Here is a 24,219-nt window from a genome sequence, read left to right as displayed (position 1 = left end):
CCGCCCGGCCCGGCCCCCGCCTGCCCCCGCGACTGCGGCTGCAGCCAGGAGGGCGTCGTGGACTGCGGCGGCATCGACCTGAAGGAGTTCCCGCTCCTGCTGCCGGAGCTGACCAACCACCTCTCCCTGCAGGTAAGGGGGCCCGGCCCCGGCCCGCACCACCCGCGTCCCGCGGGCCCCGGCCGCCTGAGGGGTGACCCCGGGCCGCACAGGCCCCTGCCCCGGCCTGGGCTTGGGCCCGGCTCCTTCCCGCCTCCCCGGCGGCTCCTCGGCGTCGCCCGCGGAGCAGGAGGTGCCTTGGGCCCAGGGCTCGCCCTCCACCAACGCGCCCGGTTATTGGCATCGGTTCTCTGCCCCACACATCCAGGGAGGAGAAGAAAAGACAGACATTTATTCTCCTTATTCTCTCCCCAGCTCCAAGAGAAGAGTTTTTGTCCGAAGTAATGTTTCCTCTTTAGTGAAGGCCTCTCATTTTGATGTGGCTTTGAAGAGCGTGGGCTAAATTACTTCATTAACGGGACATTTTCTCACTGCACAACCTGTTAGCTGAAGTGTTGTAAATGTGGTGTCCCAGACACGGACCCAACCAGTGTCCCCCAGAGTCTCCTCTCCCTCACACCCTCTCCCCGCAGCAGGAGCAGGGGTGACATGGATGGAGCCACCCGTCACACCGAGCGCCATCGCCTGTGACATCCAGACCTGCTGGGCTGCCTGCCACCGGGACGCTCTTGGGTCGTTTTACCCGGGAAACTCATGTTGTGCCTGCAGGAAATAGTTGCGGTGCAGAGACATCGTGTCTTCAGGAGAAGGGCATGTAATGAAATGAGGCTGAAGTGTTGTAAACGTGGTGTCCCAGACCAGACACTGACCCAACCAGTGTCCCCCAGAGCCCCCTCTCCCTCACGCCCTCTCCCTGCAGCAGGAGCAGGGGTGACATGGATGGAGCCACCCGTCACACCGAGCGCCATCGCCTGTGACATCCAGACCTGCTGGGCTGCCTGCCACCGGGACGCTCTTGGGTCGTTTTACCCGGGAAACTCATGTTGTGCCTGCAGGAAATAGTTGCGGTGCAGAGACATCGTGTCTTCAGGAGAAGGGCATGTAATGAAATGAGGTTTAAGGCTAGGCTGGATGGGGCTTTGAGCAACCTGGCCTAGCGGGAGGTGTCCCTGCCCATGGCAGAGGGTTGGAACTAGATGATCTTTAAGGTCCCTTCCAACCCAACCCATTCTATTGTTCCATGAGGTTCAAGTTTCAGGTGGAAGCATCAGTCTGTCTGAAACTGTCGGCAGGTTTCTGTGGTCTGCTGTTAATTGATCCCTGTGACCAGTGTTTGGGCAGCCATCCTTTCCCTGCCTGTCCTCAGACTCCTGAGGACATGAGCAGGGCTGGAGCCTGGCAGTCCCATGGCCATTCCTCCCCTGAGCAGTGGCTCCAGGCTTCTCTGTGAGGCTTCTTTGGCCCTTAACCAACTGCTTTTTTGTTTATTGCTCCCATTTGCCCATTCTGTTTAATGGATAAATTGCAGATTTTGCTCAGAGCTTTCTATCCAAGTGCAGCACAGTTAGAAAAACTGTAACGTAAGCTGGCACCTTCCTCAGCAGATCTGTCCCAGGCGTGTGCTAGCCACGGCTCCCGGCTCTGCTGCCAAGAGCAAAGAAGCTTTTTGGAGCAGCAGCTGTCACTTTGTGTGTATTGGCCTGGCTTCCAGCCCAGTGGGTCCTTGACTGGTCCCCTAGATGCTAAAACACTAGAATCACTCATTAATGCTCTAAATGATAGTCAGCATGTTAATGAGAATCTGACGGCGGTCACTCCTGACAGCAGAAGCAGAGCAAGTGAGCCCAGTTGGCCTCCCCGTGCCCATGACGAGTGGTTTTTAAAACAACACGTAAATAACAGAAGTAATAAACTTGGAAATCCACTCTGCCAGCCTTGTCGCAAACGCTTTGCTGCAGTAAGAGGTTTGGCTGCAGCAGATGGATTACAGGCCTTGCCAGGCATAATCACACTCTTTGTGTGCTACCAGTGCATAAGCCGGATATTTCTGGAGATGAGCACAAGCTACAGAACTTGGTTCAGGCCTCCAAATGCTGCTGGGTTTGGATGTCTTGGTTTTGAGATCTGAGCTTGGCTCATTACGGAGGGAGGTCTGTTGACAATGATTTGACAGGGTGGATTCATTTCCAAATTTTATTGGAGTTCACAGTCTGGGTTTATTGGGATCCTTCTTGGATTACTTTGCCGGTGATTAATACTCTCCATTCTCTTAGAATAACCAGATAGAAGAAATCTTTCCAGAAGAGCTTGCTCGTCTTTACAGACTGGAAACTCTCAATTTGCAGAACAACAGGCTAACTTCAAAAGGTAAGCCGGCAGAGGCACGAGGTGGGCAGAGCCTGTGCCTCCTCAACACCAGCTTGTGCAGTTAGAGCAGTGACAGCTGGTAAGGAAGGCTAGAAGGAGTGATGGACTGACTAGGCTGGAGTAGTTAGCTATAAACTGTGCTTCTTTGGCCATCACATAGATCATGGAGGCACTTTATCATCCGAAACATAATACTCAGTGTATAAGAATGCAGCCTTACGGAACCAGCGGAGGAGACCTGGCAGCAGTGCGGTGTGCTGTGGCGTGAGATCTGCTCGTCCAGGAAACTCCCTCTGGTCCCACAGGCACATCAGTGCAATGCAGTTGAGAAACAGAAATGTCTACATGCTGAATGATTTCCTTCTGACTGACCTTGTTTCATAATCCATTTGTTTAGTTCAGTCGAGTCAGTCAGTCAGTCAGTGCAGTTTAGTCCGGTTCGGTCCTTGTGAAATTGAATATAAATAACATATATTACAAATAAGGGAACTTCCACTCTTCTAAAACTGTTTTGAGTTTTGTAGACAGATTTTGTTTGCGTGATCACATGCTTATTAGAGAAATTTGACAAAGGGTTAGTAAGGAAAGCAAAAGAAACAGAGGAGTTGGAGTAAATAGTAAGAGAGGAGGGTATACAGTACAAGAGATGTAGTTGTTGTTAACTTGTGTGTCACCCAGTTGCTCTGATTGCTGGTGCTCTCCTTATTCCAGTGATACAGAACAATCTTCACTGACAATGTGAGCATATTATGCATGGCACCCAAACCATCACTCTTACATAGCACAAGGAAGGCTTAATAGAATCAGATTTTGACATTATTACCTTTGTGGCTTGATGTTTCTTTCACAAGCTTCAGTGCAGCCCTGAGTTTCCAAAATGCTTTGATGTGGGGAACAGCTACACCTTTGATTTACGGGTATCTAAGTGCCAGGTGAAAATGTTATTTGCAGCCTTTCCATTGTGACAGCAATTGTCCTTGTGTGATCATCCGGATATGGAGTGATTCAGCTGAAAAATAATAATTACTGGGGAGGGGGAGTAAACTCTGAGTTGGATCAGTTCTCTGAGAGTTGCTGTCTGGATCGTTGGGGAGCAGAACACAAGAAGGCTTATGACATGCAGATACTGGTGTTACTTTGGCAATATCAATTGGTCATAGACCAGATTGATCTGATCATTAAACAACCTCAGTTTATGTCCTTCCAAGAAAAATGATTTGCAGATTCATGAGCAAATGACAAAAGACACTTCTCAGACAGCATGGTTGTCGCGAGCACCGATAATCAGCCGTACAGTGAGTTAACACAGCTCTCTACCTGACCCCTGCCACTGGGGCTGGCCACCAGCCTTGCATGCTTAGGATTTTTAATGGTCTTCCTTTGCTCTTAACAGTTTGTGGTGGTGTGTTTGTGGGTTTTAATTAGAAAAACTCAAAAGACGACAATAGGTCTGAGGCAGATTGTTTCAGTGGCAATGAAAAAGATTTAAATCTCACATTAAAGATATTATCTGAAAGAGAAAAGCTGCCCTCTGGTATTTTCACTCAGAGAGGCAATAAGCTGCCAATGTCACCTATTAGTTATTCCTGTTTTCAAGGGTTGCCAGAGGAAGCATTTGAGCATCTGGAGAACCTGAACTATCTGTACCTGGCAAACAATAAGGTAAGAGGCTCACGGGGCTTTCAGAGTTCTTTTCTAATTGGGTTCTGGAAGGTAAATGAGCAAGTCTTCAATTCTTTTAAAATATATATCCTACATAAGTAAAATTGTGCTAAAATGATCCTCTAATGCAGGTTCATCTAAGGTCAAGACAATCAGTTTGTATGTTAAAAAAATGAGAAGGTACACATGCTGGTGTTTTTTGAACACTTATTTATTTGTGCAGGTGGACAAAGGTTCCCTTGTGTGTGTAGGGAGGTACAGAGACCCCCTGCATTTATAAGTTACCGCTGTCTTCATTAGGCTTTGGATCAACTGCATGCAGATTTGGTAGCTGCCTGTATGCAAATATGCTGTTGGGTAATGATGTGAAATGCTGCGTATCTCATCAGATGAGGCTGGCTGAAAAATTTGTGAACAAATGCATCGTAATACCTGTGTTTGAGCTATCAAAATCTGTAAAAAGCTGTCCGTTTTCCCCTGTCTCCCATTCTGATTAGGTTTGATGTTGGGGGGATACCCACACACACTGAAACTGTGCAAGTATGAATTTATTCTTTTAGTTTCAATGGCAGGAGCTGAATTTCTTTTTTAATGCAGAAGATCCTAGGTGTTTTCCTGTTAATGACCCAAGCTGGATGTCACGAAAGAAGCACGTCTTTCCTGCCAAGGCTGGGAAACAAAATAACTTCTTGCATACCCGTACATCTGGATGATTTCCGTTCTTTCTTTCTTTATCCCCAGTGATAGTCCACAAGTATTTGCTACAGAAGATACCAGGATGCCAAAGAAAAATATAAGTTAAAACATCAGGCTGAGCTTCTTTAGTCTACAAAAGCCCTGCCCTTCCATCCATCCCTCCTCCCCTCCTTATTTTTTTCTATATGCATGTCTCTGTATATATATTTTATTATCCCCCTAAAATCCCTGACCTTTCGATGTTTTGTTTATATACATGTGACCACATTCAGCTTTCAGCCAGGCCAAGACATATCCAGAATCACTCCATAGATTTCTATATGGAGCGATTGAGAATAAACCCCATTCCTTAGTACAGTAACACTGTGTTCTTTTCTCCCTTTCAAGCACCATTTCCATATAACAATCTTGGCAGTTAATAACTCCATAAAATGGAACAAGCCAGACTGTGACTAATATTCCAGAACTTTGCACTCCAATTTTCCCTGTGTGACAAAATAAAGTGTTTGGTTTTTCTGGCGTTACTGCAGAGAGAAAAAGATCCCAAAAGAAAATGCAAACATCAGCGAATGTCAGAACTAGTTATAGTGAGAAGTTGTGGACCCACAGAAATAACACATTTCTTTATAAATCGCAAGCCAGGACAAACCAGATTGGCTTCAAACTGCATCCACTCTCCAGCAGGAAACACTGCAGATCAAGTAACTGTGGTGGTTGGAGGAGAGCAGGGATTTGCTGGTAGTTTGCTTCTTGTTTTATGGATTATCTTAATGCTGCTTTATCTTCAATTGTGATCCCATCACATGGCGCTAAATTATCTTCCGTTAAACTAGCACAGTTGGTCGGAAAAAAGAAATACCATAATAGGCTAAAAGCCTTTTGTGGCTTATGAGTAGCAACTACTTCAAGTAAAGAATGGATACTGTAGTTTTCTTTTAAATTTTCCACCCCACTCTCATAATTTGTGTCTATCTGATAGGATAAGGGGGAATGGTTTTAAACTGAAAGAGGGGAGATTTAGATTAGATTTTAGGAAGAAATTCCTTCCTGTGAGGGTGGCAAGACACTGGAACAGGTTGCCCAGAGAAGCTGTGGCTGCCCCATCCCTGGAGGGGTTCAAGGCCAGGCTGGATGGGGCTTTGAGCAACCTGGTCTGGTGGGAGGTGTCCCTGCCCAGGGCAGGGGGTTGGAACTCGATGATCTCTAAGGCCCCTTCCAATTCTAAGCATTCTATGATTCTATCACATAGTATCCACAGTAAAACTTGTTAATAAGAGAAATCTCTTCCACCCATCTGTAGACCAGTTTCTGAGCTATCATTATTATTTCCTATAAGCTGCTGATTTTGGTGTTAGGTCTTAACTTTTCCCAGTATCCCCAAAGTGGTATGGGATTCACCTGGATCCAGTGCTCCTCTTTACATGAAAACTTGTTGTAAGCAAGACAACTTGTTCCAAACCTGGTAGTAACTTTTATATAATCATTCTGAGTTCATTGGTTAACTCATTAGTTAACAGTGGAGAAACACTGTCTGCATTATGGAAAGGAAGATCCAGCAGTAAAGCTGCAAGAAAATTGCAGCTGGAACAGATTGCTACTTACAAGGCAATGTACTAGGCAAAGCTACTCAGTCAACTTTATTTTTGCTAACAGTTACAATAATCCAGTGTTAATCCCTCAAGCAGGCAACCAGTGGAGATCAGTTAGTCTCATGACTAAGTGCTGAAATGCCAAGGCAAAGTCCTGAGCAAGTGAAAACTCTTTTTGGATGAAACTTCTTTCTCTTTTCTCTCTCTTGTGGTTCTAATGGCTTTCATTCCACATATCTGAGCCATGCCCTTTGTTTTGTATGAAAGTTATGACCTAATAGACTGTGTTTCAAGAGAAAAGTTTTAATGTGCCACCGTGTATGAAAGTGATTAAGTCTGTTTCCTGTGTCTGAATTCTCAATATTATGTTACAGTAGAGACTTACTTCTTTTTGAGGCACCGTGAGACCTTCCTAGTCAGAGACTTTATCCACTTCCCTGGAATCTTCCCTCCCAGGTCAGGAGGTGAGAGACTACCAGTAAAGCCCAGAGCAGTACTGTGGCAACTGTAGTAATGTGTTAACGGGCCGTTTCCACTGCTTACATGCTATCTGGAAATACTGACAGGAGTGTCATCTGTGGGGAAGATCTTTCTTGTGTTTGTGACCATTAAGCATTTAAGACACAGCTAAAGGATGGAGTTTTTGGCACAGGTGAAAATGAAAAACAGTAAATAATGCACTTTCATCTTTTAAGAAATAGGACTGTATTGTGAGCCCAGTACGTTGTGACCTCATGGATATAGTGCACAATGCACACTTGACAAGCTGGTGGAGAAAGATCTATGTACCCTTTAGGTAAATACGTAGTTTAAGGCTTGAGTTAGACAGTTCTCCAATAAAGTGTCTGTTCTCTCACACATTGTTCATCTTTTAAATATTTTTGGTTTTGCGTTATTATTAATAACTAGCTGCAGCTTTATTGTAATAAAAAATTGAAAAATAAGTTTTCTCATCGTGTGAGTCTTGCTGTGCCTAGCTGGCTGTAAGGACTAGGTCCTCTTTCACACAGCAGCGCTGTGAGGAGGAAGTTTTGCAGAATCAAAGACTTTCAAGCTAGAAGGCAGATGTCCTCCACTAACCAGAGTTTCCCATCCTGATCTCAAAGCTTTAAATTACAAAGAGTTCAGTATCTCCTTAGAAAAGATGTTCTCTACAGAGCCTTTCAGAGTGTACATAAACCATTTTAAGAGTGGTCTCATTAGCACTATAGTTAACATTTGTAACCATGGTGATTGCACCTGCCTTCTGCAATTCAGTAATCTTCTGCTTAACGTACTCAAGGATCGTATCTACAGCACCGTGTTAAGGATTTGTTTGCAGCCTCTACTGTAACCTGTATTCTTGATTTCTAGGTGAATGACGTGGCTATGAGCAGCCACTCAGTGAACCTTGCTATTATATTATCTGGATGCTCTGTAAAACAGAGCTTTTTCAGTCATTAGTTTTCACTCCACCAGTTTTTGTTCAGATGCAGACATTCCTAGCATTATTTTTTCAAATGATTGATAAAAACAACAATAGGGTGAGAGCAAACACAAGAAGTCCTATACCTCTCATCAACTATAAAGTTTTGGAGACGGGACCTTTCTGTATTTTGCTTCTGATGCATCACTTGTTCAATGAACAGAGTGTCATTGTATGGTAGGTCTTTGCTTTGAAGTCACATTTGATACTCCATGATTTGGCTCAAGAGCATCCCTGTCCTTGGGGAACCTCAGTCCTCTGTTGAAAAGATCATCATAAATGGATGCAATATTGGAACACACCTATGAAGTGACACTTTCTTCCCTCTCCCCGATAAGCTTTTCTATATAATTTATGTGAGGTGGGTCAGATTTTTTTGGCACAGCAGACTGAGGAATTGGGAACAATAATAAGCAACATGTTTGCTCTCTGAATAACAATTTCTTGATTTCGTCCATCAAAAAGAGACAGGACTCTTCCAATCAAAACAAACACATATCTTGGAGCAAAAGTCTGTCTCCTTCCTGGAGAGATTAGTGAGTGAGGACAATTTGTTTTCGTTCGTGCAATCTGCGTTCAGTTTCATTTATTTTTGCCTGTCTAGAGAAAATAAATTTGCAAGTGTTTTGTTGCTGGTCTAATACTTGGTTAAAACATTAGTTGCGTTTAATTGGAATTCCCCTGTATATTTCTTTTACAGCTAACAGTGGCTCCGAAATTCCTACCAAATACCTTGATCAGTGCAGATTTTGCAGCCAATTATCTCACTAAGATATATGGGCTCACATTTGGACAAAAACCAAACTTGAGGTAAGGGATCGGGAAGTAAAACAATAACAGTGTTCTGCTACTGCTCGGAGGCAGTTGGTGAGAGATAAGAACCTATCTGACTAAACCATGTTATTGCCTACTTATGTTTTTTGGAAAGAAGTGGACTATTTGTTATTCTCAGCATGAAAGGTCAAATAATCTCTCAGACAAACACATTCCAAGGGCTTTTGCTAGCTGCTGGACACTTTTGTATGGTTACAAATTAAAATAAAAAACTAAGTTGTCTCCATTTTATATGTGGATCAGTTATGAGTTCGAAGGAACGGTCTTGGTTTCTCAAAATGGAGATTAACTGTTCAGAAATCCCTATTTTTATTATAGTCCATTAATCAAAAAAAACACAGAATAAGATTGAGGGTACAGTACTTGGTGCAGTTGAGTATAACTCAACTATATTAAAGCTAAGCACTTTAGCACCTTCAGAAGTGGTTCATACCCTCAGATCAGGTTTTAAAGGTCTCTGCCAATTTCAGGTGCTGATTTTCTCAGCTGGATCCAGTGCAGGACATTGGTCCATTGCAAATTCAGGTGCACACAGACCACCTCCTGTGAGATATAGTCATTTCCAAAGGCACTTGGAGTAACCTGGATGGACACTGCAGCTTCAAAGTCCTGCAAAGACATCTCAGACTCTGTCTTGTAGCAATTTACGCATCCAAGTTTGGAAGCAGTTAATAATAGCTGACCCAGCAAAGCTTCTAGAGCCCAGTCTTGTGATGAACTGAAGAACTCTCAGTTCCCACTGAATTCCTTGAGAGCTGAAGCCACTTTGTACTTACCAGGCCTTTAGTCTCGTAGGCTCTTGGTAGCTGAAAAGGCTGAGTCAGTCACTGGTTTCTGGCAATATCTCATCCTGAAAGAAACTAGATCTATACATGTGTTCTTCCTTAGTCTGAGTTGCAGAAGCTGCTGTGTTTTGATTTCATATTAAAATTCTTGCACTTTTTTGAAGTGATTTCGCACCCTATTATACCAACAATAATTTTAATCAGAATAATATCTCGTTGATTTCTGAGATTGCTGATATAAAATCCTACCACAGTTGTTTCAGTTGGTTTATTTGCCCCCAGCTGAGTTCATGGTCTCAGACTGATTATTTGGAAAGTAAGGTTTTCAGAAAGGCAAATATTTGTGAGTTAAAAGTCCAGCTGACCATGCAGAGTGAACAATATTTTCAGTGTGGCTCTGAACTCCCTGGAGTGTGTGATCACATGATTATGTTTCCATACTGAGCCTTTCCTTCCTTCCAGGAAGATGTTGCCAAGTTCTCTGCAACTGGTAGAGAATCAAACAAGTGAAAAAGGCATATTGTGTCACTGTGCTCTTTTGCAGTTCTAACCTGTCTACAGTTTTAGCTGCCTGCTGCATCTTGGGGTCCCCACAGGAAAGGAAGGGGTAATGGAAGTCAGTAAAATCCTATGATTTCTTTTGTAAAAAGAAGTCAAATTATTTCATTTAGCAGTTAAGCCTATGAAAAACAGGAATAAATTCATAGGGGTCAATTGTATTACACAGAACTAAAACCTGTGTAAGAAAACAATAATCCATTTTTAAAAGTTTGATTGGAGAAACTCTTCTGTGAATATTAAATATTAAAAGTAAGAATGGCAAAGGGAAAATAAGTAACCCTCTTTCAGTCCCTAAGGTTCATTTAAAAACAAAATTTTTCCAGGTTGAGTAAATCTGCTCTGTCTTTCTGTCAGTACTCTCTGGCTTTCTGAGTTCTAGGAGTAGGAGAGAAACTGTCCTGGGGTATTTCCAGCCTTCATGGAAGCAGAAAGAATGGAGAGGTGAGAGATGGCCCTTTTTTAAAGGACCTACAGGTTGATTCTGCAAGCCCAGGAAGCTCAGATTTGATTCCAAAAAGAAGTTAAAATTGGGAGCATACCTATTAATCAGATATTAATCGGATATCACCATCTTGAGTGAGGCCAACACACAGATGTTCTTTGTTTCAAAGCTCTGCATGATCCCAGACTTGCATTCAGTCTCTTGTTAAGAAGATAAGGCTGCTTGTGGAATCTGTATTCATGTGCAGGTTGGGATTTTGAATAGACCTAAATTTCAGAGATACTTGGACGAACCATTTGGTTTTGCATTGTATCCCTTGCTAAATTAAAGGGCACATTTTAGAAATAAATCTAATTATCTCAGCGGAAGAAGGAAAGATTGAAATGCAGTTTTAAAACATGTTTCTCTTTGTAAACAAAAAACCACAGATTCCACTATCTGTTTAATCATCCTTTTTCTCCTTCCAACAGATCTGTGTATCTCCATAACAACAAACTTTCAGATGCTGGGTTACCTGATAATATGTTCAATGGCTCTGATAATGTGGAAATACTCATCATGTCCAGCAATTTCTTGAAGTATGTTCCAAAGAATCTCCCTCCAGCACTATATAAATTGCACTTAAAGGTAATGACAACAAGGTTTTGTATTCCTTTGTGATTGTGACAAAGTACTGTGTTTGTATGGGATTCAGACCACACAGCCAGGTCATTTCAGTGCACTTGGAAAGGTTCCCAGGCCCTTTTGTGAGTCTCGACTCCTATATCCTCAACAGTAGCTCTCTCCCATCTCTTTACTTTTTTGTTCATAAGTAACAGTGTGCTTTTGTAAAACACCAGAATGTTCACAGGGGACAAACATGCTTTTCTGGGTTTTCAGGGGAATGCGTTGCAAATGCCTGTGCGGTAGCATTGTTGGTCTCTTCCCTGCATATAATGATATTAATACATGTTAGTAGAAGAAGATGGATCATTCTCTGTGGCCATCCAGTGATTGTCCTCCCCATTAAGTTTGCCACTGATGATGCTGTTTTTCCTGACAGCTGCTTACCCACTATGCGCTGGCTTTGCTCACTAACTCATTTCCCATAGACTACTGTTTCCTAGCACCAGTGATTCTTGTTTGCTACTGAGCTGGCAATTCAGACCACGCGGAGCAAGTCTGGATCAGTGATTCTTTACTGCTACGAATTCTCCAGCAGAAGTTGTGGTATTAACTAGTCTCCAGCATTTTTAATTCTGCGTCATCTGATTTCGATAAAAACACTTCATCATGTCTGTGCTAGAGATCTCAGCCTTGTTAACGATGGGAGAGCTGCAGCGGTGGGGAATTCTGATTCTGCTTCTTCCTAGTGTTGACAGCTCCTTGGATGTGTGTAAACGGCTGTTATCAGCCCCTGGACTCAGGCAGTTCTTTGTTGCCTCCCAGCTTTCTTTTCCCTTGAAGGTCTCACCGCTAATTCCCATTAAAGTCCTCTAGAAAACAGGCTTCCCCAGCTTGAAGAAAAGTAAAGGCAAACAGTCTGATCCTTTAAATTGCTGGGATTTCTCTGCAGTGTGGAGTTACTAGACCCCTGTGTTATGTTGCCATTTATAGGTAATTGTTATCTCCCAAAGGGGTCTCAGATTTTGAGGACTACACTTTGAACTTGTATCCTTCCCTGCTGTCACCAGTTCTGTTAAGGGAGCTGAAGAGAGGAATGAGCATTTTGTTTTCAAGTGCACTGCCTGACAGTAGTAACATTTACCTTGATATTTTGGGGAAAAAAAACAGGACAATGAGAAATGAGAGACAGCCAGTAGTGGACCAAAGGCGTCCAAAAGGTGTACTTTAGATGTGACACATCTTTTTTTTTCTTTCACAATTCATTACGCAATCGGACAAATCTGACTGTGGTGGTATCCACTTTATGTTAGCACATAGATCTTGTCTAGTCTGTCCATCTGACTGTGGTGGTATCCACTTTATGTTAGTACATAGATCTTGTCTATGTCTTGCATTATTGTGTATACATGGATTGTGGGAAGTTTAACAAATTCAGTGTCAGTGTTTCGTATATCCTTTTATAATTCCTAGTGGTTTATATATTTTATATATAAATAATATTCCTATAGTTCCTGTATGGAATTTCTAAGTGGAATTTAGTTTTATATTTTGCTTGTGTCTGCCTGCTGGCCACTCCAAGGCCATACTAAGGCAGTAGAAGTAATTATTTTGGAATGCCATTGATGCTGGAAGGATGGCTGGTTCCCAGCTTCCAACGTATTTCTTCTTTATGGTGAAATCTGTCTTGCAACATTGAGAAATTCTGAGTAAACTCCAGAGGTAGTTGCCTGGATTACATGATACATTTGCACATAGGTGGAAGGATTAAGAATACAAAATAAAACCATCTGCCATGGGGGCAAATTCTAACTCCTTAGCTCAAAGATTCCATGAGCAATCAATAAAATTAGGTTGTAATATTTCAGTCTAGTGCTTGTATTTATTTCTTAAGAAGAATTATAATGCCACCTGAAGTACCTTATGCCTATCCCTTTTGAAGTTTAATTGCCTGGTGTTAGTTGAGCAAAACCTGAAGGTCCTGTATTGTTTTATGCCAAATAATGTGCTCTGTGCTTCTGGTCTCTCTAGAACAACAAGCTGGAGAAGATTCCCAAAGGAGCCTTCAGTGAACTTACAGGTCTGCGGGAGCTGTATTTACAGAATAACTACTTAACTAATGAGGGAATGGACAACGAAACTTTCTGGTGAGACTGAGCTCTGCAGTTGGCACCTCTGTTTGTGTCTGTCTATCTGTTTTGGTGCAGTAGTTTATCTACTAAAAAAAAGTACATTTTAAAAACTATGTTTATTAAAAGCTGTGTGACTTATACATTTCTCTGCTAAGTCTATAGGAAAAGACTTAGATTCAGATCCTGCCATTCAAAAACAAAGGTCAGGGTGAGTGGTTTGAATTCACATTGCAGAAGACGTATTTTTATATAGATACATATTTATAGAAAAGACCCAAGACTGAACATCAGGATGCACTGCTCCCTGATTGCCACAGACCCAATCACACCAGGAACTAAGAACCTTCTGAGGAAAGGTCATCTTGAATGATGTTACAGGTTGGTCTCCGTTCTTCCAAACCTGTCAAAAGTGAGGCAATTTGGGACTTTCCAGTTTCAAGGGCAGTTCAGTGGAAGCCCAGACCTTCATCTTTGCTAAGCCTACTTGTGTGTTTCTGTGAAGGTGACTTGAAAACAGCCCCACATACACAGTTCTGAGTTGGTCCAGCACAGCTGTACTCCAGTGCAGATGGGTTGCTGGAGTTAAGAGGGGATGCAGTAGTGCTGCTCAATAGCCAGATGGCTGCAAAAGCTTTGCTACAAACTGGTGCAACAGAAATAGCCTTTGGCTGTCCTAAATTTAACCTGGGACTAAGCACTTCAAAAAGTTAACATTTGTGTCTCTGCTAGCACCGAATACTGCCCTTGTTCTACCTGAAAATCCAGATCACCTAATCTGTCCTGCCTGTCACTTAATTCTACAAACTTTTCTGGTCTCTAGACCTGAAAATGTATCGAACTGTGCTTTCACTCCCAGAAACCTCCCTGAGTAATTTCCCGTAGCTGTGTTGTGTCCACCTTCAGGTCATGTTGGTCACACCATTTCTGTTAAGGTTTTGATGAACGGAGTATACAGTGGCTATAGCTAAGGCACCAGAGTCGGCAGAGGAGGTGGATAGTGCTCCTTGCTCTTGTGATACTCTCTGTAGAGCACATCATAGTGCTGTTGAGGTGTACCCAATCTGGGGAAACGTTAGAGCTTGCAACAATGAAGTGCTTTACCCAGAGAGTACACTTGCTCATTCAGAGCGTGCTTGGGTAGCTGTGAAGAGCAGTGCAGTAACCAGTCAGTAATGTCTGTAACACATTAGTTCCTGCATTTCCTGAAAACTTTCTAGTCATCTGCAGTGGGTTATGGAGTGCCATGCGGGTTAAAAGTCTCATTTGAACTGAAAAACTGACTTGAAATTCAAGGGAATATAGGGCTCCACAGTCCTGGCGTATAATACCATTGATCCACATCCAGTTGGTATAAGTGGCTGGTCTGAGGATTTACTTTAGCTTCAACTGAGTCCTTGGAATCCAGATTCAGTAGCTTACACAAAGCAGCTATAGCCCTGACTCACTTCCATAATGCTGGAGGGTCAGGAGAAGTTCACTACCTTAGCCTAGGACACTGAATTAGCATTTCTGCTTTTCATAAGAGTAACATTTCATCATCTGAAAAGCAGGCCAGCTTTTCAGTTTCAATAGATGCTTTCAGAGAGACAGAAATTACTTAACGCTCAGGCTGTGTTTCCGTGAAACAGAGAGCTAAATTCTGTGTTCTAGCAGTGCTCCCATGGTGTCTTTCTCCTGCTATTTGTTCACTGAAATTGCTCACGTGTTGCTACATGTGGTGTCAAATGAGAGAACAGTCGACTGCAGGACTGATCTCGGGTCTGAGCCTGGTGGCAGTTTGGGTGCCTGTGGGCTCTGGCGTGTTGTGTTGCTAGTGTGGCTGGGGAGCAGTGGCAGCACCTCGTCCTAATCCCTGATGGCAGTATGGGAGCCCCTTCTTTTGCTGTTCCCATCAGTCATATCATGAGGCAAAAAAAGGGCAGCAATGGGAGCTGTGCCGGGGAGAAAGACTCTAAAGCAAAGACTGTAAAATCCTAGGGGAAGTTGGTTGTCGTTTCACCTTGCAGAATCTAAATGGAGAGTGTTTTCTTTCCTGCTTTCCCAAGGAAACTGTCTAGTCTTGAATATCTGGATTTGTCCAGCAATAACCTCTCACAAATCCCAAGTGGTTTACCTCGAAACATCGTCCTCCTCCACCTGGAGAAGAATGCAATTAAGGTGATTGGCAGAGATGTCTTGACCCAAATTAAGAACCTGGAGTACCTTCTGCTCCACAATAACAAGCTAAAAGCCCGAGGTATTCACCCGTTAGCCTTCCAGGGCTTAAAGAAGCTGCACACCGTCCACCTGTACAACAACATGCTAGAAAGGATTCCCAGTGGGCTGCCCCGGCGAGTGAAAACACTTATGATCCTCCATAACCAGATCTCTGAGATTAACAGGAATGACTTTGCTACCACTTACTTCCTGGAAGAGCTGAACCTGAGCTACAACAAGCTTAAAAGTCCCCAGATCCATCGGGAGGCTTTCCGTAAACTGAGGCAACTGAAGTCCCTGGATCTTTCTGGAAACAATCTCCACACGCTGCCCTTTGGCTTTCCAAAGAACTTGCAGATTCTGAAGCTGAAGGAGAACGAGATAAGCAGCATCCCAAAAGGGACTTTATCTGGGATGACAAAGCTGCGGGAACTGTATTTGAGCAACAATAAACTGAAAATAAATTCCATTTATTCAAGAGCGTGGAGAGAACTCAGCAGTCTCCAGGTAGAAACATCACCTTCTCTAATTGTTTTGGTAATGCTGATGTCCTCATCTGTCTGCCTAAGCCAATTTCTGTACCACCATTGCTAGGTGGGCTTGGTCCTCATGTTTTGCTACACCTTCTGTTTCTAGAGTAGAAATGATGTGCTGTTGTCCCAGAGGTGAGTACCTCCCACTAATGACCGGGGTTGTGGTCCACCATGTACTGCTAATTCTAGGAAATGTAAAGACATCTTTGTTTCTAAACCCTAACGCTGTCCTATGTTTTCAGATAAACATTAGTGAATGTTGTCATTAAAACTGAAATTATGCCTTTCAAATAGCTTGTCTCCCAAAAGATTTAAAATCAGCTCTGAAGAGAGACAGCAGGAAGAAGGAATGCATAAACAAAAACACTCTTAATTCTCAAAGCTCCCACATCAGCTTATAGTCAGACAGGCCAAGCTGTAGGATTTAGCAGCTCAGCTGGCTAAGGCACCTGGAAGCAGCTAGGAGGTCTGGATTCAATCAGCAGTCTTCTCATTTGCTTAATTGTTAGAGAAAGTTAAACACAAACCAGAAGGCAGGCGCAGGAACAATCACATTTGTGCTGTGCAAAATGACCTTTCAAAATTGTTAACTGGCTGAAGGATTTGTCTGCATTTCCTTTGAGGCAACAGCCTGTTTCCTGCAGTAGAAGGTATTACCTATGTCATATGGCAACCATCTATGGTGCATATGGTTAGGCCACTGTACAGGCAAAATCTGTACATCTCAGAGAAGAGCAGGGATAAGGGACATGGAGCATATGTCACACTGTCCCCCGGTGTGTTTTCAGACAATCCAAATGTGTATTTATGTGAACATTTCTTTTTCTGGTGTTTCTAGGAATAAACAGTAGCTTGTTTTTCAGTTAATATAAATGAGCAATGCAGCAACAGTATCTGTAGAGCTGTTGGTTTGCATCAGCTGCAAATTTGGTCCATGACTTTATTATTACATTTTGCATTTGTTTGATGCCTCAGTGATATGTGTCTCTGTGTGCGTGTGTGTGTGTGCAAATATATCTAAGATGAAAAGGAGTCTGGAAGGAAGATGCTGTAGAGAATTCTAGATGCTGGAATTGTTTCACTGCAGTAGCTTAATGAAATGTAGACGCTGTCACCTCGGTTGTTTGTTTTTTGAACAAAAATGGGTCATGAGATTCATTAGGCAGCTTTACTTGTAGGCTGGAATGACAAGTTTTCCTTCTCAAAAGGCTTGGTTCATAGCTGCCTCACAACACTTTTATTCTACTGTCACTCCCTTGTAGTCAGTGTCAAGGCAGAGTTACACCTTGCTGAGTCAAACATTGGCCTTTCAGTTGTACCTACCCCACAGTAATCTCAGCTCACATTAAACAAGGTGAAGATAATGGCACATACTTAAAATTCTGTTAGACTAACAGTGCATTTCTGGCTGTTGCTTTTTTTCTGGAACAGTGTTACTATTTGTTAGTTATTTCCGTGATAGAATATATCAATCTTTGTTATCATTAAGGGCTTAACTGTGCAATTGGTTTATGACTTGGTTCACTGGCGTGGATTTGACAAATAACCACCACATAAGATCCAGATCGTGCATGTACTCAGCATACGCTTCAGTCCACACTGTTTCCATGGAAATCACTGAAGACTATCTGCAATTGCAAAGCTAGACATTTACATAATTGTTTGCCGGACTGGGATTACATGGAGAGTAAAACCGCTGAAAACGTGACAATCATTTGCAGAAGTGTAGCTGTGAATAACATGTAACTGGTGTGTCAGCTCGGGTGCTACAACACAATATAACAACACTTACTTTGATCCATTTCTTTGCTTAAAATTCATCTGAGAAATGATCATGCCCTTTAGTCCTGACATCTTCATACATTGGTTCATGTTAGAATATTTCCAGGTGGTTTTAGGTGTAACTCTAAATAATGTAACCTTAGCCAGTGAATTGTTTGCAGTAGCAGCTTCCAGGGAATTCCTGTGCATGTCTGAAACCCAGTCTGCTTTTAATTCAGTTTAAGCAGGCACAGGCTAAAGCCTGGGGGACTCCTAAATGTTGGGACTCCAAACGTAACAGCATGATGTCTCATGTGAAATCATGATGCTAAATGGCAGCATAAGAGAGCATAATTCTCATGACCACACTTAGAGGTAGATTAAATTACTTTATGCTACACTAAATATCACTTCAGTTTTCCACCATGAACTCAAACTGAGCCTTTCTGTGTGCCTGACAATTTACAGTTTCCACTGTAGGCACAGCGTTTGTCATTTTCCAGACCTCACCAGAAGGGAGAGGTTCTGAAGCAGACTCACCCAAGTGCCATATAAAAAATAAAGCCCATTTCCAGATGATTTTCAAATACAACAAATCCCGCCTAAGCTTTGCATAAACATCTTGCTTCTGCGCTGCTACTATACTAAGTTTTTTATAAGTGCATATGTTTATATATATGTATTTTTATAGAGTTATGTATGTGTGTGTTTACATATATATAAAAAACAATGGATAAACTTCCAAAGGGAGGGAAGGGGCTGTGTACAAGCCATCCTTTGGAAGCTTATTTGTTGTCAAATCTCTTTTTGGAGTGCTGCTAATATTTAAACACAGTTATTAATTTGACCGCTTGTTGTCTCTTCCTTGCAGTCACTAGACATGGCTGGCAACCAGCTGACTTCTGTCCCCTTAGGCCTGCCAGAATCTCTAGAATATCTGTATCTTCAGAACAACAAGATCACGACGGTTTCAGAGAGCGCTTTTGAATCCACACCCAAAATAAAGGGGATTTACCTCAGGTAAGGCCGAGTTTCCACTTTAACAGACAAGACTTTTTCTTATTTATCCACTTTATAATTGCTTACTTTTTAGAAAGTATTTAAATTCCCATCTTCCTAAATAAGCAACTTTGTTTTTCAGTAATGTACGATGCAACTATATTCACCTACTCAGAAAAGGCATGGATACATATAATATGCTCTTTCTGTTTGGAGAGAGTTTGTCTTTTCTGTGCTTATTAGAATGGTGTAGGCATGTTAGAAATTCTGGGAAATTAATGCTTAACATTATGTCATATTCCAATATTCAGCTGAGAACTAAAAGTTTACAGCCCAGTTGTAGGACCACAGCTTTGCCTATGTCTCTAAGCCCTGGATTTTGCCAAAATCCCCCTCTCGTGAGGCGTGTGTGACTGATCTTGAAGTTGTGCACGTTCCTTTGATAGTTTTGTCTGAAACCGATGACAAGTTACAGCTGTGACTGTTAACGTAACTAAGTTTAGAAAGCTTTTTTGTTGATTTTTTTCCTACTCTCAGTTGGATGAGGACCTTGTTTTCATAGGTGGCAGATACTGACTTTTTTTTATATATAATGTAAAGTCACAGTAATGTAACAAATTTAAGCAGTTATACCACAAGGAATGAAGGCAGAATCTGATGCAGTAGTATATTCAATTTTAATCTGATGGAACATTATTGAAAATATTGCTTAGAAGAAATTTATGAAACTCTACAGAATATGTGATTAAGCTGATCCCATGCATGTGTTCAAAAAGCCTAGGCTGCATAAGACTAAATATGGCTGTATTTTGTCTGTATGCAACCAAACTGTTCTGTAGTTCTGAATCATACCTTTTTGGACGATTGATTCCATAGCAAGCAAATAAAATCGCAAAGTCTGGTGTAAATTAGAGTAGTCTGTCTATTCAGCTGCTCACATTTATGAGATTTTAGTGAATGCTTGGATGCAAACCAGAAACCACATACCACATTCTATATTTCTATATAAAGAGAAAAAAGGAATTTGCAAAACTGTTTTGTTAACATATTCAGGAGGCAACTCCACCCAAGCTAAGTTGTATTTCTTAATGGGAGGCTATTAATCACTGCAATGATGTGAAGGAATAATATCTATTTCTTAATGGGAGGCTATTAATCACTGCAGTGAAGGAATAATATACATCTGGAATATTAGACAGAGTATGATTTTAAGCATGTTAGAGAGTAACAAACCAAGCAGTATATGTGAGAGGTTCTTAAATTGCAGATTAGTTTATTTGTATTCTTGGAAACACAAATAACAGATGAAAAATTATTGCAGGTTGCTTTGTTTCTAAAGGTATACTTTGTACCAGCATTTTGAGTTTTGTGGGAGAAGAACTAAACTATCAAGGGATGACACAGAATCTCATGAAAAAGCAAGTTACACTTTGAAATGTGGGATATGGAGCAGATGTGTTTCCTCTCTGGGAAGGAGAAAGCAGAATACCAAGAATTTGTGGGGGAGGAATTCCAATATTATGAATTTCTTCCTTGCAGAATACAGTTGGGGAAAGAGGGGCTGGGGTGGAGGAAAGTAGGAGTTTTTTGAAAGCTTGGTCAGTGAACTTGAAATCAGTGACAGATACTTAATGTTTCCCAGTATTTTCCTGCAAGGTCCTTTGTGATGCTACAGAGTGCTATGAGCAAACTTTGTTCAGGTCCTGCATTTGCCTCCTTGCTAATCAGTACCTGCTTTCCCTTCCTTTCTCCATCCCAAGGAGTCAGTACTTCTGGGGGCTGTTGTGGGTCATTGAAAAGTTAGAGCAACTTGGGTCAGTGTAAGTTAGAGTAACTCTACAGAATGCTTTCCTCCTACTCTCCTCATATGTGTCCTGGATATAAAAGTGGGTTTATTTTAACAGGAAGGCCTTTTTGTTTGTTTAAAGGTTTAATAAGATTGCAGTTGGAGCACTGAAGGAAAGTATCTTCCAAAACCTAAAGCACTTACAGGTACTGGATATTGAAGGAAACCTTGAATTCAGCAACAATTCAAAGAATAAGGATGACTCAGAAGAGGAAATGGAAGATGAGGAAGAAGAGGAGGAAGAAGAACTGAGATAAAATGTGAACTCGCACAAGTGCATCATGTGGGAGGTAAACTACAACTGTAGTTTAGTTAAATCAAAGACCCAGTACTCAGACTCTTGTGTAAATAATTCCAGTGCACAAGTAGGATTGAAACATAACAGGTGGGTGCCTGAGCCTTAGACTCAAAGACTTTCACTAAAACATGACTGGAAATTGCAGAATCAAAAAGTCTTGAAAACAGAGTATTTTGTAAAATGAAACAGTCAGTATATATCCGTGTTTTATCAGAGGCAGTGAGACAGTGGCTTCTGCTTACAGCCACAGCAGACACAATAGGTAAATATGAAGGTCGTTATTTACTAGTTCTAATAGCAATAAATGAAAAAGTATTTCATGGTATTTTTAAGGAACTAGTTCAAAAGAAAAACAAAGAACAAACTGTGAAGCTTAGTGATGCAGAAGACCATGTGAGCTGAAAATGGATTAAAAAAATTAGATTAAAGGAAGATAGACACATCAGTGTTTGCTAAACATGGCATTAAGATTATGACCTCTGTCTCAAGCAGTCCTTAAATCACTGACCACTCAGAGTGGGAAGATTATACTATACTTGGCATATTTCTTACGGAAAGAATATCTGGTTCAGGTTACTTTTGGAAACAGTATTGTAGGATTGGATTGATGCCTGGTTTTCCCAACAGCCTGTGCTTTCGATAAGTCTTGTTGAAGGTTCATTGCTCCCTTCACCCAGATTCACTGAAAGGCCTCTGCTGAGTTACAAGTTGTGATTGCTGCTGACTTTGACTCCAGACTGGTAATCTTGAAAATCATATCTCAGTATTCCATAAACAATCTGGCCAGCCACTCAGTCTCTCTAGTTTCTTTTCAACTGCAGAAGAAAAGATGAAGGGAGAAGGATGTTTGAAGAATATGCATTTTTCCATAAGAAGAATAGGGATCTGCTTTATGCATCTCTTAAGCATTTTATGGTCAAAGATTATGAGTTTCAAGGCACTACGGTGTATTTTTGGAGCTCTAAACTCTAAGACTTAAAAAAAAAAAAAGTTTAGTTTTGTACCTAATCAACATTTGTCATGAAGAATGACACAAGGAAGTGCTAAGAATAGTGCTAATATGCTGAAAAGATGATGGGGCTTGAAACTACTTGGAAAGTCAAACATTAGACCTCCTGGTTGGGTTGTATGAAAACTTTGTGAGAGGAGAAATAATTTATATCTACAGACTTAGAATACATATAACTTCTGAATCAACACATCTCTGGTTTGGTTTGGGGCATGTGTGACATGTCAGCAGGTACTAAGTTCAGCATATTCTGAATTCTGTATTCCATTATGTAATTGGTTTTGTTTTTCTGATGTTTTGCAGGAAAGCATATGGAAAATTACATATATGTCTGTGTGTATATATCTATATAGATATACAGAGAACACTTAGCGAAACGTGCAATGAATTACGCAGAAACTGTCGTGGCACTGGGCCAGGCTCATGAAAGACAGTGTGTTACAGTGCCTTATTCAGGGAGAGACCCTGAATGCCTTTCCAAAGCTTCCAAATCATCTTATACAAGACCCAGGATCATAAGGGATTGCTCTGGAACTCACAAAAGCTGGCTTTTGTTTCTTCTGTTTCTATTCCTTCACTGTTTCCATCTGTAATAACAATATGGGACTGTTTTGAACACATGCCTTCAAATGCTGCTTTTGTCACTGCATTTTAAGTGAACCATGTATATGCTTCTTTTCTTTTCCTCCACCCCAAAGAAGCTGTTGTTGATCAGGTGAGACAGATATTTGCAGTAGTTCATGTGTGGCACAGTATATGGGGCATTTTGGCCGTCAAGCAGCAGTAATAATTCTGGATGCAACTATTCTTCTGTTATAAAAATGTGTATATTTGGATGAGAAAAACAAAGTAAGGCTGGATCCCATAATATTTTATCTCTACTGCCAAAGCCTGCAGTATATGCCTGTTTTAGAAAGATTTTAAGATAAAACAATTGCTCTTGTGAATATATATATAAAAAAATCTGTATGTCTGCCTTCCAGAGCTTTGGTAAAGTTTCTGTCTTGCTGTTGTTTGCCCATGTGGCAGTTTTGTGAATGTCTCCAAAGGTGTGTCCAGAAGATTGCGTAATACTATGCAGTTTAATATATGTGGTAGGATTTTTCACATACTGTATATCATTCACATTAAGACTCAGAAGTGAGACTAACAAAGGAAAAGAGATAAGTGAGCGTGGGGTGTCTTAGGAGAAAACTGTTACGTGTCAAGAGAAATTTCTTTGTTTAGTTCAAGTCTGGAGACTGTGCCTCTGTCGTACTTTCTTAAAGCCTCACCTGTTTTATGGTGTTGAGTATTCTCGTCTCCTGTTGGAATCATGGAAAATACAGAAATGAAGAAAAAGATGACCCACAGAGGTAGCTGGATGACAGGTTGCTTATTTAATTATAATGTCCTTCATCTGAGGTAGCTAATCTGCTTGAACAATTTTTTTTTCTTTTGAGGATTTCTGATTGAACACGTGTTGTTTTGCATACTGCATTCCAGGATTTACTTGGAAACACAGTTGGCTTAATTTTTCACCAGCTGTTTTTCCTGCTGGAGAAGATCTAATTCCACACTCTCGCTTCGGGTTCACACAGCACATGACAGTAATTTCAAGCTGATATTTCCTATCTTAGACAATTCAACACAATCATGAATCATAGAAGGAAAGATTGCTTTGTGAAAAAATTAAAATCTTGGCCCTAAAAAATTGCAAAACCCCACTTTTTGAATATCAGCTATACAGCTGAGCAATAAAATAGCCTTCCAACTAACCTTTGGGACAGATTTCTATGTAGAATGTTTTCAGAACATAGCTCAAATCAATTAGCTATCTCCAGAAAACCCCAGTGGAAGTTTTGCTAGTCTTTGGTAAAACAGATAAATTTATTATATTCCTGAACAAGCTAAGAATATGCAGATTTGTGTAGTTTTTTGGAGAACTGTTGAATTATCTTTGAACTTCAGTCCCTTACACTGTGATTCCGTGTGAAGTCAGTGAGCCCAGACTCCCTTTGAATCCCCTTGAGAGTCTGAGAATGCAGGGGTGAAGGTACATTTTAGCACGTTGAAGAATCAGGCCCAAAAATTCAGGATGATATATACACCATTAAACTTCTTAAATCAAGTGTCAGCCTTTGCCAGAGGAGACCAACCTACAGTCAAAGGGGAGTGTCCCATAGACCAGTAGAGTTAGGAAACCCTTTTCCAAGTTTATTTCAAAATAATTGCACTCTGAATCAGTCCTGTGAAAGCAGCAATGATTATGGAGAAAAAAAATATAAAAAAAAAATGACACCCCCTCCCCTCAGTAAAAGCCTCAACCCTCTCCTCCCCCAGGAAAAATGTCTTTTGATTGTCATGTAAAAGATCGATGAGGCACAATCACAGACTTGGTTCGTCACTTATCTGGTATCATCAGCATCTACGACATTGGACATAAAACTGTCAAACCAAAA

The 24,219-nt window shown here is 41.4% G+C and overlaps 1 protein-coding gene across 1 annotated transcript; it reads left to right on the top strand.

Annotated features, from left to right (window-relative positions):
- Positions 1-24,219, top strand: PODN (podocan; the record flags this gene model as incomplete). Its single annotated transcript, XM_014938935.1, has 10 exons — positions 1-132; positions 2,274-2,367; positions 3,965-4,029; positions 8,480-8,589; positions 10,872-11,028; positions 13,036-13,151; positions 15,182-15,839; positions 18,498-18,646; positions 20,554-20,761; positions 22,082-24,219. Coding segments are annotated over 9 exons (1,656 nt in total), but the record flags the coding sequence as incomplete, so codon positions are not given.

This window comes from Calidris pugnax, unplaced genomic scaffold, assembly GCF_001431845.1.
Source record: "Calidris pugnax isolate Ruff unplaced genomic scaffold, ASM143184v1 scaffold18, whole genome shotgun sequence".
In the NCBI taxonomy this organism is placed as follows: Eukaryota; Metazoa; Chordata; class Aves; order Charadriiformes; family Scolopacidae; genus Calidris; species Calidris pugnax.
Note: the sequence above shows the minus strand (reverse complement) of the source record. Positions and strands in the feature narration are given on the sequence as shown.